General features: G+C 47.9%; 2 protein-coding genes across 4 annotated transcripts; one reads left to right on the plus strand and one right to left on the minus strand.

The window, feature by feature from the left end:
• Window positions 1–243: 243 nt before the first annotated feature.
• acta2 (actin alpha 2, smooth muscle) lies at window positions 244–4,676 on the plus strand. The gene is made up of 9 exons (XM_029527040.1): window positions 244–389; window positions 2,128–2,302; window positions 2,409–2,537; window positions 2,620–2,730; window positions 2,838–2,922; window positions 3,014–3,175; window positions 3,249–3,440; window positions 3,524–3,705; window positions 3,862–4,676. Exons 2-9 carry the CDS (start codon window positions 2,174–2,176, stop codon window positions 4,003–4,005), a joined length of 1,134 nt encoding a protein of 377 aa, XP_029382900.1. The 5' UTR covers window positions 244–389; window positions 2,128–2,173; the 3' UTR covers window positions 4,006–4,676.
• A 200-nt stretch (window positions 4,677–4,876) lies between these two features.
• On the minus strand, window positions 4,877–12,749 carry stambpl1 (STAM binding protein-like 1). Of its 3 annotated transcripts, none has more exons than XM_029527209.1 (12): window positions 12,537–12,749; window positions 10,358–10,471; window positions 9,006–9,220; window positions 8,853–8,928; window positions 8,670–8,765; window positions 8,385–8,600; window positions 8,148–8,310; window positions 7,937–8,061; window positions 7,654–7,791; window positions 6,065–6,177; window positions 5,875–5,974; window positions 4,877–5,569 (listed from the first exon to the last, which is right to left on the minus strand). In XM_029527209.1, exons 2-12 carry the CDS (start codon window positions 10,385–10,387, stop codon window positions 5,513–5,515), a joined length of 1,329 nt encoding a protein of 442 aa, XP_029383069.1. In that variant the 5' UTR covers window positions 10,388–10,471; window positions 12,537–12,749; the 3' UTR covers window positions 4,877–5,512. The 3 variants fall into 3 exon arrangements, 2 of the variants coding, with proteins under 2 accessions (XP_029383069.1, XP_029383068.1); XM_029527208.1 differs by having other exon boundaries at window positions 9,006–9,223; XR_003842216.1 differs by lacking the exon at window positions 4,877–5,569 and having other exon boundaries at window positions 5,941–5,974; window positions 6,065–7,209; window positions 9,006–9,223.
• Window positions 12,750–13,475: the final 726 nt, after the last annotated feature.

Here is a 13,475-nt window from a genome sequence, read left to right on the forward strand (position 1 = left end):
TCTCATGAATGAAACAAATCAATCAGTTGATAGAAAATAAAGTGTAGGTAAACTGAAAGAATCTGAGATTTAATGACAACAGAAATCCCCCCCCCCTCCAAGGAATGCAGTGAAAGATGGGAGAAAGTTTTGCAGTGGCATGAGCCGGCTGATTGGCTGCTGCACCCACGGCCAGCCCTATAAGGAATCAAGCAGGGGAGAGAGGGAGTGAGGGGGAAGGAGGGAAGAGGACGAGGAGGTCAGAGGAGGAGGGAGGAGGTCCTGTCCATGTTTGGGATGGAGGGATCGATGGAGGAGGTGGAGGGTTGATAAACTCAGTCGCAGCAGTTCAGACTCTCACTTCTGTCCGGCCCCCGTCCCCACATCCCAGCAGGCCTTGCTCTGCCACGGTAAGACTCCTCTCCGCCTCCTTCGATTCTTTTCCTTTTTGTTAATTTCCTTCAATAAAACCTGTTGATAAGAGTTTGTGACTAAACTTCTACTCTTTGACCTTTCACGTCTTCCTCTTCTTCTCTCCTGATCCCAGAGTGTTGCTGCATCAGACTGACACAAACCAGACTGCACTTGTTCCTTGATTCTTTCTGCTGTTCAGTTGAACTTAATTTGACGGTCTGTGCCAAGTTGAAGTGTCTCATGACTTTTTGCCCTGAGTGTTGACTAACAGACTCAACAGCCTGCTCCAGGGTCATTTAGTGACAAAACCAGCTGATTCAACATCTGCAGTTTAGATGTGAAAAATTCTACTTTCATAACACACGACAGGCCAAGAGGGATACTTTCTGGTTGATTTTCATGGAGACCCTATTTAATTATTATTTAATTATTCTTTTCTATGACTTTGTACTTGAGCTTTCTAATGCATCTCATGGTCTTCATCAGGGACTGACGAGAAACATGCTGAAGCTCCAGAGAAAGCAGCAGTAGGATTCTGATCAGGACATATTAATCTGTCAATGTTTGTTATACCAAAGTCAGACTGAGACTGTTCACCAGTTGGGTGACATGGTGGTGCAGTGGTTAGTGGTCACTTTGGAACTCTGAACTTCTTGCGTGTTCTTCCTGTGTGGGGTTCTGTTGTTAGTGTCCTGTGTTGGATGTGGACCTGTATTTCCACAATGTCCGCTGGAATTACTGGCATAGCAGTGGGCGAGCAAGGTATGATGGATGGGGGCAGTAACTCCGCCTCCCGCCTGCAGGGCTGATGGGTAAAATTTCCAAATTGAAATTTATCTTCACAAACTGCAGTGTCTTCAAAACATCTTCAAAAACATCCAGACGCAAAAACACTCCAGAGCATCTGATGTGGATTAATCTGCAGCTGACACCACATGTGTAGTGCAGGACTGCTGTTGACTCAATTGTGTTCTTGTGTCATGTTGTGTTGTGTTGTGCTGTGTTGTGTCACTGACTCTGATGAACAGTAGTTGGGAGAGAAAGAGACAAGACTGAGGGCAAAGTGAACCCATCACTCCTGTCAGGCTCCTACTGGAGAAACATCACATAAATATTTGATCCCAAATTTCATGACTAAATATGGTCTACAAAGAGGGAGGGGGATGTGGGGAGGGGGGCACGAAAGGAGGCAGCAGTGGGCGAGTGAGGTAGGCTAGTACAGGGAGAGAGAGCATACCAAACACAGGCAGGACTGAGCTTCATGTCCTAATTAGGAAGTTTTCTCACAGATCTTTGTTCATTCAGTGAAGGACAGTGGTGGTTTGGGGAGGGGGGTCCACATCTGTAACACCATTTCTGGTTCCATGGTTGTGTTGACAAAGTCTGTGTGTTCACAATGTTTGATTCCTCAGGTTTTCCACTCAAGACTCCAGGTCTTGATCAGGACAGTCCAGGGTCCATTGGACATTCCCTTTCTCCAGATTTCAACAGCTTATCTTTCATTTATTTAAGTTGCATTTTATTTGATGTAAGTTCATCGAGCAACTTTGAGGTAATGAATAACTGATTAATAAAAAAAATGAATAAAAGAGCCCACTGATCGCTCACCTGTCACCAGCCGGGGATTCTGGGTAGTGAGGCACTCCCTGCTGTTGCTCAGGTCACACATTGCCACCCCTCCAGGTGGTTGGAGCACAAATCCTCAGACAGTCTGGTGTGTTTGTGTGTCCTCAGTGAGTTGGTGTCGTAGTGTTGTTGCTCCACAGCGCCCCCTACAGCCATGTGTGATGATGAGGAGAGCACTGCTCTGGTCTGTGACAACGGGTCAGGTCTCTGTAAGGCAGGGTTCGCCGGAGACGACGCCCCCAGAGCCGTCTTCCCCTCTATTGTGGGCCGGCCCAGACACCAGGTGACAGCTGATGCACCTACACCCTCTTTGACTTGTTTTTGGTGGTCCTGATGTTAGTGGGGGGGCCTGTGTGTGTCTGTATGTGACCTGTGTGTGTCTGTCTTAGGGAGTGATGGTGGGCATGGGACAGAAGGACAGCTACGTTGGTGACGAGGCTCAAAGTAAAAGAGGAATCCTGACGCTAAAGTATCCCATCGAGCACGGAATCATCACCAACTGGGACGACATGGAGAAGGTTCTGACACACACACACACACACACACACAGATTCTTCTGACTGTTGATGTCATTGTGACTGTCCTGCTCTCATTGGTCAGATCTGGCATCATTCATTCTACAATGAGCTGCGAGTGGCTCCAGAGGAACATCCCACCCTCTTGACAGAGGCTCCTCTCAACCCCAAAGCCAACCGCGAGAAAATGACACAGGTGGTGCCACACAATATGACATGACCCCACAGTACAGTAGTGCGCACAAGACTAACAGGACCAAAGTGTTTGATGTTGCAACGATTGCCTTGCCCTTCTGTGTCCAGATCATGTTTGAGACCTTCAATGTTCCTGCCATGTACGTGGCGATCCAGGCTGTCCTGTCCCTGTACGCCTCTGGACGTACCACAGGTTCAACCACATTCTGCACCTCTTCGGTTTCCTCTTGTAGATTTTCACCATGAAAACATGCCAGATGTGACAGTCTCCCGTCTCTGTCCAGGTATTGTCCTGGACTCTGGTGATGGCGTCACCCACAATGTGCCGATCTACGAGGGCTACGCTCTGCCTCACGCCATCATGAGGTTGGACCTGGCGGGACGTGACCTCACCGACTACCTCATGAAGATCCTAACCGAGCGGGGCTACAGCTTCGTCACCACTGGTACTGTGACAGCAGCGCCTGGACAGGTAACAGGAAGTGAAGTGAGCCTGTCTGAATCTGTGTTTGTCTGCAGCGGAGAGAGAAATTGTCCGGGACATCAAGGAGAAGTTGTGTTACGTGGCTCTGGACTTTGAGAATGAAATGGGGACAGCTGCGACCTCGTCCTCTCTGGAGAAGAGCTACGAGCTTCCTGATGGTCAGGTCATCACCATCGGAAACGAGAGGTTCCGCTGCCCTGAAACACTGTTCCAGCCATCCTTCATCGGTCAGGACCCGTCCATCTGCTCACCTGTTGAGGTTGCTGCTTTGACCGCCATTTAACTCATCATCTCCTTCTCTGTCCCACAGGCATGGAGTCGGCCGGTATCCACGAGACAACCTACAACAGCATCATGAAGTGTGACATCGACATCCGCAAAGACTTGTACGCCAACAATGTGCTGTCCGGAGGAACCACCATGTACCCAGGTATCGCTGACCGCATGCAGAAGGAGATCACAGCCCTGGCGCCAAGCACCATGAAGATCAAGGTAGGGCTGAAACATCACATGGACGAGTATCATTAAAGATTTATTAAAAAGCCAAACTGAATGGCTGTAGCCTTGACACTTCAATTAGAACTCTAGTGGTGGCCCACGACCTTCTGACCACAGTGATTAAATCTTGGCTTGACCCCCCCCCCCCAGATCATTGCCCCCCCAGAGAGGAAGTACTCAGTGTGGATCGGCGGCTCCATCCTGGCCTCCCTCTCCACTTTCCAGCAGATGTGGATCAGCAAGCAGGAGTACGATGAGGCTGGGCCGTCTATTGTCCACCGCAAGTGCTTCTAAACAATTTGCCACGGTCTTCATGTTCCCGAAGCTCCGCCCCAGCCAACAGCCTAGCCTACTTTGGTTTTAAGTCACAGCTCCCTCACTGTCGCGATTTTAACCCCCACTGAACACCAGCAGGCAGGTCCAGGATCAGTTCCTGATAACAGCAGGAAGTTGTGTGTTTGTTATCCAGAAAGCTGGATGACAGGAAGTTATGTCAGATGTTTTTGGCGAACTGAACCTTTAAACTTTTCAAACCTTTATCAGAAAATCTCAAAATTTGCAGGGCAAACATCCTCCCTCTCTGCTCACCTCTAAATTGTGAACCTGCTACTCCTGCATCTCTGCCCCACCCACCTTGCCTTCACCCCTGTGGCCCCGCCCCTGCCCTCTGTTTTGGTACTGTTTCTTGTCAGAAGGTGTGTTTTTATTTTTGATGAATAAAGCTTGAATGTTGTCACTGGTGTTATCTTCATTGTTGGAGTGCAGAACACATTCCATGTTGAATGATGTCACAGAGTGTATGATGATGTCACGTTAGTTGAACTCTGGGTAGGTGAGCAGGAAGCGTGGCTTCATTGTACTGTCTACATTAGAAAATGTAGAGAAATATGCAAAAAGTGTGGCGTCAACAACATGGAGGTAACAGACCATGGCCCCTGGAGACAATAAAGAGCTGTCATACCAGACCACTGTGTATTGTCCTCAGTCTGACTGTCAGTGAACGCCTCGTGGCATCATTATCCTGAACTTCACAAACATGAGGCTGACTCCCTACGCTGTTTTAACCTGGAGCCAGCGGGCAGGGGAGGTCAGGATAAGGCCTGGTTGAGGTCTCTGGACCAGGAAGTAAAGCTGTTGATGTTCAGACACAATTTTTACGAGGAAACAAACTTAAAAAAATTATTTATTTAAAGTGAACAGAGGCAGTCCAGGAAACAGATACAGACAGAACATCCTGCAGCGTCAGCGACCAAAAACCCAACATCACTTTTACAGCTTTTAATTTGAAGCCAAACACAAGCACAAAGAAGAGGAACCTGGATTCACTGAGTATGGACTGACACAGACCAAAAAAGACACATCAGTGGAGTTCTGGTCCAGGACTCTGTTATCCCAGACTTAAGACTGAGGCAGAACTTAAAGTCTCAGAGATCTTTTGGACCCTGAGTTTGGACCAGTAGGTCTGTAGAAAAGTTCAGGTGTCCTGACTTTGCGCGGTCAGGTTCTTTAGTTATGTCGATTCAGGGGGAACCTGAGACTGAAACCACGAGCCCTGAGTCATGTGTACAGGCAACCAATGAGAGGGCAGAGATGGAGCCTGACAGGCCCGGGGTAAAAAATCCAGAGAGGCCCCACCCGCTAGTTAGGTCTCCAAGAGACGTCCAGGTCTGAACTGGTCCTAAAGTAAGAGCTTCAAGTGAGTAAAGAACCAGCAGCTGATACACACACACACACACACACACACACACACAGTGTTCACAGTTTTCTTGCAGCGGTGGACGCACAGATGGCTTCCTGTCTGTCACCTGAGGTCCAGCAGACTGACCTTTGAGTCCCTGACCACCACATGCTTACACACCTGAGGGCGAGACATCAGACAAACAGAGAGAGAGGGGCTGCAGTCAGATCTGTTTCAATCTTAAAGGAACAGAACACTCATGTAGCTCAGCACAAAGCCTGGAAACCTGACGAGATCAACACATTCAGAGACAACAACTACATGTTCCAACGACAACTAAAGTAAGAACAACAACAACTACTGTAAGAACTACAACAACTACAGTAATAACTACAGCGACAATTACAGTAAGAACTAGCTTCCCCAAAGCCTGAACTGTCTGAACACCTGTCAGGGACCAAGAGGGTGAAGAGGAAAGTCCTTACAGTGAACAGAGGAGGCTCCTTGGAGTGAGGATGGAAACCTTTGAGTCTGCAGCCCGAAACCTCCGACATGCCTGGACCCGTGAGTCTGAACACACCAGTACTGGGGAGGAGGGGTGGGAGAGGGGGGTCAGAGGGGGGTCGGGGTGTGTGTGTGTGTGGGTGTGTGTGTGAGAGAAAGAGAGAGACATACTCATTGTGTTTGGGTGCACAGACGATGGCGACGGCCTCCGGCAGCATCAGCTGATAGGAACAGTGAGTGTGAAGGTCGACACTCGAGAGGAACGCCGTCTGAGTGGGATGAGTCTGAGAGACAGCAGCTGAATGAGGACACAGACCTGACTGTCCCCTGGGCTGACTGTCCCCTGGACTGAATAAGGACACAGACCTGGCTGTCCCCTGGGCTGAATGAGGACACAGACCTGGCTGTCCCCTGGGCTGAACGAGGACACAGATCTGACTGTCCCCTGGACTGGATAAGGACACAGACCTGACTGTACCCTGGACTGGATGAGGACACAGATCTGACTGTCCCCTGGACTGGATGAGGACACAGACCTGACTGTACCCTGGACTGAATAAGGACACAGATCTGACTGTCCCCTGGACTGGATGAGGACACAGACCTGGCTGTCCCCTGGGCTGACTGTCCCCTGGACTGAATAAGGACACAGACCTGGCTGTCCCCTGGACTGAACGAGGACACAGATCTGACTGTCCCCTGGACTGAATAAGGACACAGACCTGACTGTACCCTGGACTGGATGAGGACACAGACCTGGCTGTCCCCTGGGCTGAATAAGGACACAGACCTGGCTGTCCCCTGGGCTGAATGAGGACACAGACCTGACTGTACCCTGGACTGAATAAGGACACAGACCTGGCTGTCCCCTGGGCTGAATGAGGACACAGACCTGGCTGTCCCCTGGGCTGAATGAGGACACAGACCTGGCTGTCCCCTGGGCTGAATGAGGACACAGACCTGGCTGTCCCCTGGGCTGACTGTCCCCTGGACTGAACGAGGACACAGATCTGACTGTCCCCTGGACTGGATGAGGACACAGACCTGGCTGTCCCCTGGACTGGATGAGGACACAGACCTGGCTGTCCCCTGGGCTGACTGTCCCCTGGACTGAATGAGGACACAGACCTGACTGTACCCTGGACTGAATGAGGACACAGACCTGGCTGTCCCCTGGGCTGTGAGGACATATTTCTGATTTTCAGTATAAACTGAAGTGATGATCAGAGGGTTAGTGGATAAATGAACACCAACAGAGCAGCAGAGTGAGAGCTCCGTCCCTTCCTCTCTCCCCATCTGCCTCTCGACCACAGTCGCTGTGTTGCCATGGTGATATGTGACCATGCAAATGAGGAAAAGAGCAGGTCAGTTTTCTGTGTGTGAGATGAGGGGGCGTATGGTGCGTTTGTGCTAGTTTCTATCACTCTGTGGGGACATCACAGGCGTACCTGTTTATCTTAGACGTCCATGATTTTGATGTTGAGGGGACAAAAGGACCCCAGGACACATCTTAACTAAAGGTCTACTTGTTCTGAAGCTCTAAATCAGAGCCCATAGTATTCATGAGCAAATTGAGGTGATGACGGCATGAATTGATGAAGACCATTTGATGCTGTCAAAAGCTCTGGAAAGGTGCGTGAGTAAACTTTTGAGATTGGTTTCTCAGCTGCATCATGAATGAACAACTGTTTGTGTTTCTGTCTTTGTTTACCACTGCATGCAGTCTTGGTTTATGGTGTGTGTTTAGTGCATGCACATACATGGATCCAGCCCAGCGTCAGTAGGTTTTGTTGGTCCTGGAAGCTGAAAAGTTCCTCCACGTTCTCCATGTCACAGAAATCTGGACCGGCTGACTGTTTAGGGATCACAATGTGAGTCAGCACAAACTCATTGTGTGTCTGAGGATGAGAGACATTCACATACAGAGAGAGAGAGAGAGAGAGAGAGAGAGACAATAAATCATTTTAACCTTTAAAAACTTCCCTGTAGTTCAGGTGAATTCGGATCTATCCTAGACTCAGAGTTCACAGTAAACTGCCTCACCAGCCGTCCACACAGGACACCGCAAGTCTCGATCCCTTGCGCAGTGTTGGCGTCGGCCAGCAGGAGGAAACGGTATGTCAGGTCTCTGGGAATCACCACCCGCCTCAGACCCTCCACCCTCTGAGCTGCACACACAAAACAAACACACCAGGACATCAGATCAGGTGACATCTTTCTCCTCTCAGGTAAACAACGTGCAGGTATGCCTTACTGTGCACTCCGCCCAGCGTGGCAGCTGGTTGGCTAGCGGGAGCAGGTGGTTTGTTTCTGTTTGGGTCCGCCCCCTGACAATGTACTGTGTCTTTCGGGGGCTGCTGAGAAAGACAGGAGCCGTCCGTCACCTCCGGCACTTTGGTCGCCACCTGCTGCACAAACTGACAAAGACCAGGAAGTGGAAGGGGCCGCTGCCTGTGACAGTAACAGCATTAACAGTGTTATCTAATCATACCTTTGGCTCTGCCTCCTCTCCTCTCCTATTGGCCAGTTCCTGGCGCCTCAACTGGTCCTCAAAATAACGAAACTGTTCTGATTCGATCTGCATCCGTCGCAGGGCGGCAACACGCTGCCTCTCTCCCTCCAGTAACAGGACACGCCGCCTGTCTTCTTCCAATAGAGACAGATGCTGCAGCTGCTGGCCACACCCCTCGACGACCATGGGCTGGCTCTGAGGAAACAAATTATGTTAAAAGCAGCTATGGCATCATGGGTACTGAAGTATTTAGAGCCACCAGACCTGAGCTCTGAGGTACTCGCTGTGTTCCCTGCTGTATTTCTCCTGAAGACGCTTCTTCAGCTCATCTTTACGGGGAAACGCCACTTCCTGGAGTTTCTACACACAGAGACAGGCAGGAAGTGGCACCACTGTTAACAACTGGAACCAAGTCTGAGACCATGATGCACCTGTACAGGGTGGTACCTTCATGATAAGCTGCTTCTCAGGGACGTTGCACTGCTGGTAGTCTCTGTGACCGGGCAGCTTCTCTACAAACAGACTGAACATGTTTAATGTGAGAGATGGAAATGACCACGATGTCACCTCCTCGTGATGTCAGCACGTGTCATTTCTTACGTGATGAACTTGTTGTAGAGGACGTAGGCGTTCTCCAGGCTTCCCTCCTCCAGATAAACTGCTGCCATGCGCTCCATCTCGACACCAGAGCGGAAGTAGCGTCGTGGTGCAATGTCCTCGTTGATCTCCACGCTGCATCCCATTTTCCCCAGCGCCCGGACACGCTCTGCCGCCGTCAGGGACACATCAGTGTAGTCCGGTTCTGCTGCCAGCTTCTTCTACGCAAAAGACACACACCATCAATGTCACAAAACAGGAGCCTGCAGCTTCTCAGCAGAATCCGATTACACCTGGTGATGCCACCTCAGGTGTTGAGGACGTGAACACTAATTAGGTCATTCTTCAGATTCATAACATCCAGGAAAGTTTGGTCCAGGTGATTTCATGGTTTGATAATTCTATCCAATAATTCATTGATGTGAATGTACCTGACTCACCAGCTACCCCTGAAGGTTTACTGATGATGAGGATGGAGGCTGGTCAGAAAACCAGGTGACTGGACCTGGGGGGACCCGACCTGAGTGTGACCTTTGACCTTAAGCTGAAGTTACCACCCCCCCCTTTAACATCTGACAGCTGAGCTAAGCAGGGAGCTCAGATGTGCCATCTCTGTCTGGAGCCTGAATGCTGCATTTGTTAGAGGGTGAAAGAGGATAAACCAGCTCTCTGTTCATCTGTTCACTGAGATTGGAGGGGCGAATGGATGAATGAAAATGTGAAGGAAAGAAAGGGAAGGACTGAGGCACGAGGCTACGACACAGAGTAGGAAGGAAGGAAGGAAAGAGAAGTGAGAGGAGAAGAAATTACCTTTTTTACTTCATTATGATGGATTTTATTATTTCTTTCTGTAATACTGATAATAATAATAATAATAATAATAATAATAATACGGATACTCAAATAGCAGCCGTGGGAAATCTGACTGATATTTCAGAGCAGAGATCCATCTTCTCTGACAAATCATGCATTGATCAGAAGCTGAACAGTATGATCTGGTTTTCATGTTTTCCCAGAAACTTCAGGATAATTTTTGAAAAACAAATCTTGCAGTAGCCGACTGTTCTGAACAGTTTAAACTCTGATATCATCATTTTGTAGAAACTCTGAGAGCAAACACAAAGTGTTCCCGGGATTTGACAAATGTGATGTAGGCTTTTGATTTGAAAGTCTTGGCATGGTTTCTCCATCACTTCAGATGGAAATATATTTACATCCTGACACAAATAAACACAATCATAAAGCTGTCACTCAGAAACTGTTTCCTGACCCCAAAAGTTTAGTGAGTCCCAACAATGTCTGTCAATCCAATGTCCTGACATGAGTAAAACAAGAACACACACAGAAACACTCACCAGTGTATTTAAACTGAAGTCTTGGTCCATGTTGTGTGTGTGTGTGTGTTTGTGTGCATTTCACTATTTGGCCCACACTTGGCTCATCCATCTGTCACCTCCCATCACGCTTCTCTGCAAAGGAGACAAGGAACAGAAGACAAACTGACAATTTTCTCTGAAACATTCCTTTAACTCAGAAGTTGCTAGCATGGCAGCTAAAGCTAGGAGTCAGAGAGAGTTTTATTTTCCATTCTCCCCTGGTTGTCGCTCACCCGCCGGTTTGGTCCATGATTACCATGACAAATATGACTAATCACTGGCTGAGTCATCTACTTAAACAAAGAAAAGACCACCACCACCACCAAGATGTCTGCTGGGCCTGGATGATGTCACCATGGCAACAGTTGCCTCCAGCCTGGAGATGCCATCCCTTTATGACACAAAGTCATAAATGGATCACCAGATGTTACACAGCAGAGCTTTGTCATTTTTTATTAATCTGTTGATGCCCCACAGTTGAAGGCCATGGTCCTCCTCAGAGACATGTGGATCAGGAGGGGGACATCTTCGGTCAGGGGCCTTTGTTGCCCTCAAGGGGCAGATGATGATGCACTGGGAAACTTACCTGGGCAGGTAGCACTAAGAGCAAATTCAAACCAGAAGTTTCCATTGCGCACAAAGATAGACTAACTAATGAAAAAGACATCGGGCTCAGAGTGTTACCGTAGTAACAGCTGGAGCCAGGTCCACTCATCAGGTGACAGTCTGATCCAAAGACTATTTAGAAACCTAGAGAGGGACCTGGACTCAGGTCAAAAGCGCGTTCAACCTTCATTCTATTCTCTTATGTCTAATGAAGTCAGACTGCATTGAAGTCTCTGGGAAAATGTCCCTCCTCCTCAGTAAACGTTTTCCTGATGAGTTTATGGTCTCAGTCTGAAATACAACTTGATGTTAATTTTTTAAATAATGCTCAATTTGGAGGGAAACAGAGCAGGAAGGAGGGGAAGGGTTGGGGTGGGGCTATTGTGTGATTGACGGACTGTATCATCCAGTCAGGAGAGATGACACAGAATGTCAGCTCTAGCCATCACTACTCCTCAGATCCACCTTCTCCACCAAATATGGTTTCTATTGGTTTGAAAAACCAACGTGGCCAACAAAGAGCAGGTCACTGACGGATGACAGTCTGTTTGATGTCTGCCGAGGTGTGAAAATCAAATGCTCCAGTCTCAGACCCAGTGAGAATGCAGTGAGGGGGTGTTGGACAGATCAACACCAATCAGACCTCTGAATAGTAAAAGTGTTGCAATGTCTGACTGACTAAACCACCCTGCTCATCCACATTCACGCTACTGCTGCATGCGACCTTTAACCTCCTCAAAGAAACATGTGGTCATACCTGAACAGGAGACATGGCTCCTGTTGGACATGAAACTGTCACAAGTCTGCCTGGATACAGTTGCTAATGTTCTTCTTCTTAACTCTACAGCTACACTATTTATTCTGAAATAATTCCCACAAATGAAAACAGAAACTCTGAATTTTCATTGGGTAAGTTAAGGGTCTGTTAAGGGGAGTTCACATGTTAAAATCACTTCAATCCACAGAGAAGCTAAGATTCATTTACAAATACTATTCTAAGGTATTTTGCTTTCATGTAACCTTGAATACACTCCATTAAAACCACCTTAATATATAATTATCCATGAATTTAAGCATCAAATAGATGACATCAGATGATTAACGTGAAGTTTGAGGGCCATGCACCAGTTTTTACGGTGTTTTATTACATTTTTTATTTTAGTCCTTAAATGCTGCTTTTGTTAAAACTCCTTAAATCAAACAAAGCTGTCTGTAACATTCAGGGTTTTTAAACTCTTATTATTTTAGAACTAATTAATCATCCCTTAATTACTGAATGAATGAATGAAGTGTAAAACGTTTCAGTTTTTTTCCTGTTAAATGATAAATACATAAACTCATCAACCCTGACTTTCAAAATAAGAGTTAAGAGAAAATGCTGAGATGAACCTTTAAAGCAGCAAAATGTTACCCTCTCCTTTAACCTTTAACCTCCACCTGTCTGTTTCGTGCCCTACATTAAACTGGCATCTCTGAGGTCAAACCGGAAATCACAGACCCGGAGGAGGGCTGAGAGGACCGAAAGCTCCGCGAAGAAGGAGAATGATTGTACCTGTTGTCGCAGCCTCTTGACATCACATGTGGAGCTAGGGGACCAGTGCCTCTGAGATCGGATCCGGACCCAGTCCCGACACCAGGACCGGACCGGGCCCAATGAGTCCAGGTGAGCGAAGCCGGTGATAAAATGGCTGAAAGCTCCGGAGCCAATTCACACGGACTGCTGTCAGAGATGGAGGAGCTCACAGATCGTCTCTGCGCTCAGACTGTTCACTCACATCTTCCGGTTTCACTGCGTGGGCGGGGAAGTGCACATGCGCACTACTGCTCTCAGAGATGGGACTAAATCAGCTAAGATGAATCATTCTAAGAAATGTATCAGACACCAAACTGAGCTGAGGTGGCATCCAGCCAGTGGCGGTGCAGATGCTATGGGAATGCTCAATACTCAAGAGAAGGTGCTTTGAATTTTGGGACATTTAATTATGCAACGATCAGCATATATATACACACACACGCATATATACATATAGACATTTCTTGGTGGGTGTTAAGCGGGTACAATGGCTATTATGGGGAGCTACAGCACCACCTAGCGGCGACTGGCGCCGCCATTGCATCCAGCGCATCTTCATCATCATCTCCATCAACTCCATCGTCTTCATCATCAGCAGCATCATCTTCATTATCAATAGGGTGTGTGCTCACTGAATCATCGGTGTTTTGGCTTCGGGCACTTCCTGTGTAGACTCGTCTTACATCAGGTATCGCCAGGTGTGCCTGTGTGTGTGTGAGAGAGAGAGAGAGAGAGAAATTCAAATGATCTAAAAACGGGTAACTCGACTGTATCAGAACCTGAAATATTCGGATCAAACTGGAGGGAACACAGGAAGTGAGAGAAGTGACGTCACAAAATAAAAGAAAACGTGACAAAAAATTTACGTTTTCTGGTGATTTTTAATAAAGATGAAGAAGGAAAAGACGGAAACGTCAT

The sequence above is a fragment of the Echeneis naucrates genome, chromosome 19 (genome assembly GCF_900963305.1).
Source record: "Echeneis naucrates chromosome 19, fEcheNa1.1, whole genome shotgun sequence".
NCBI lineage: Eukaryota > Metazoa > Chordata > Actinopteri > Carangiformes > Echeneidae > Echeneis > Echeneis naucrates.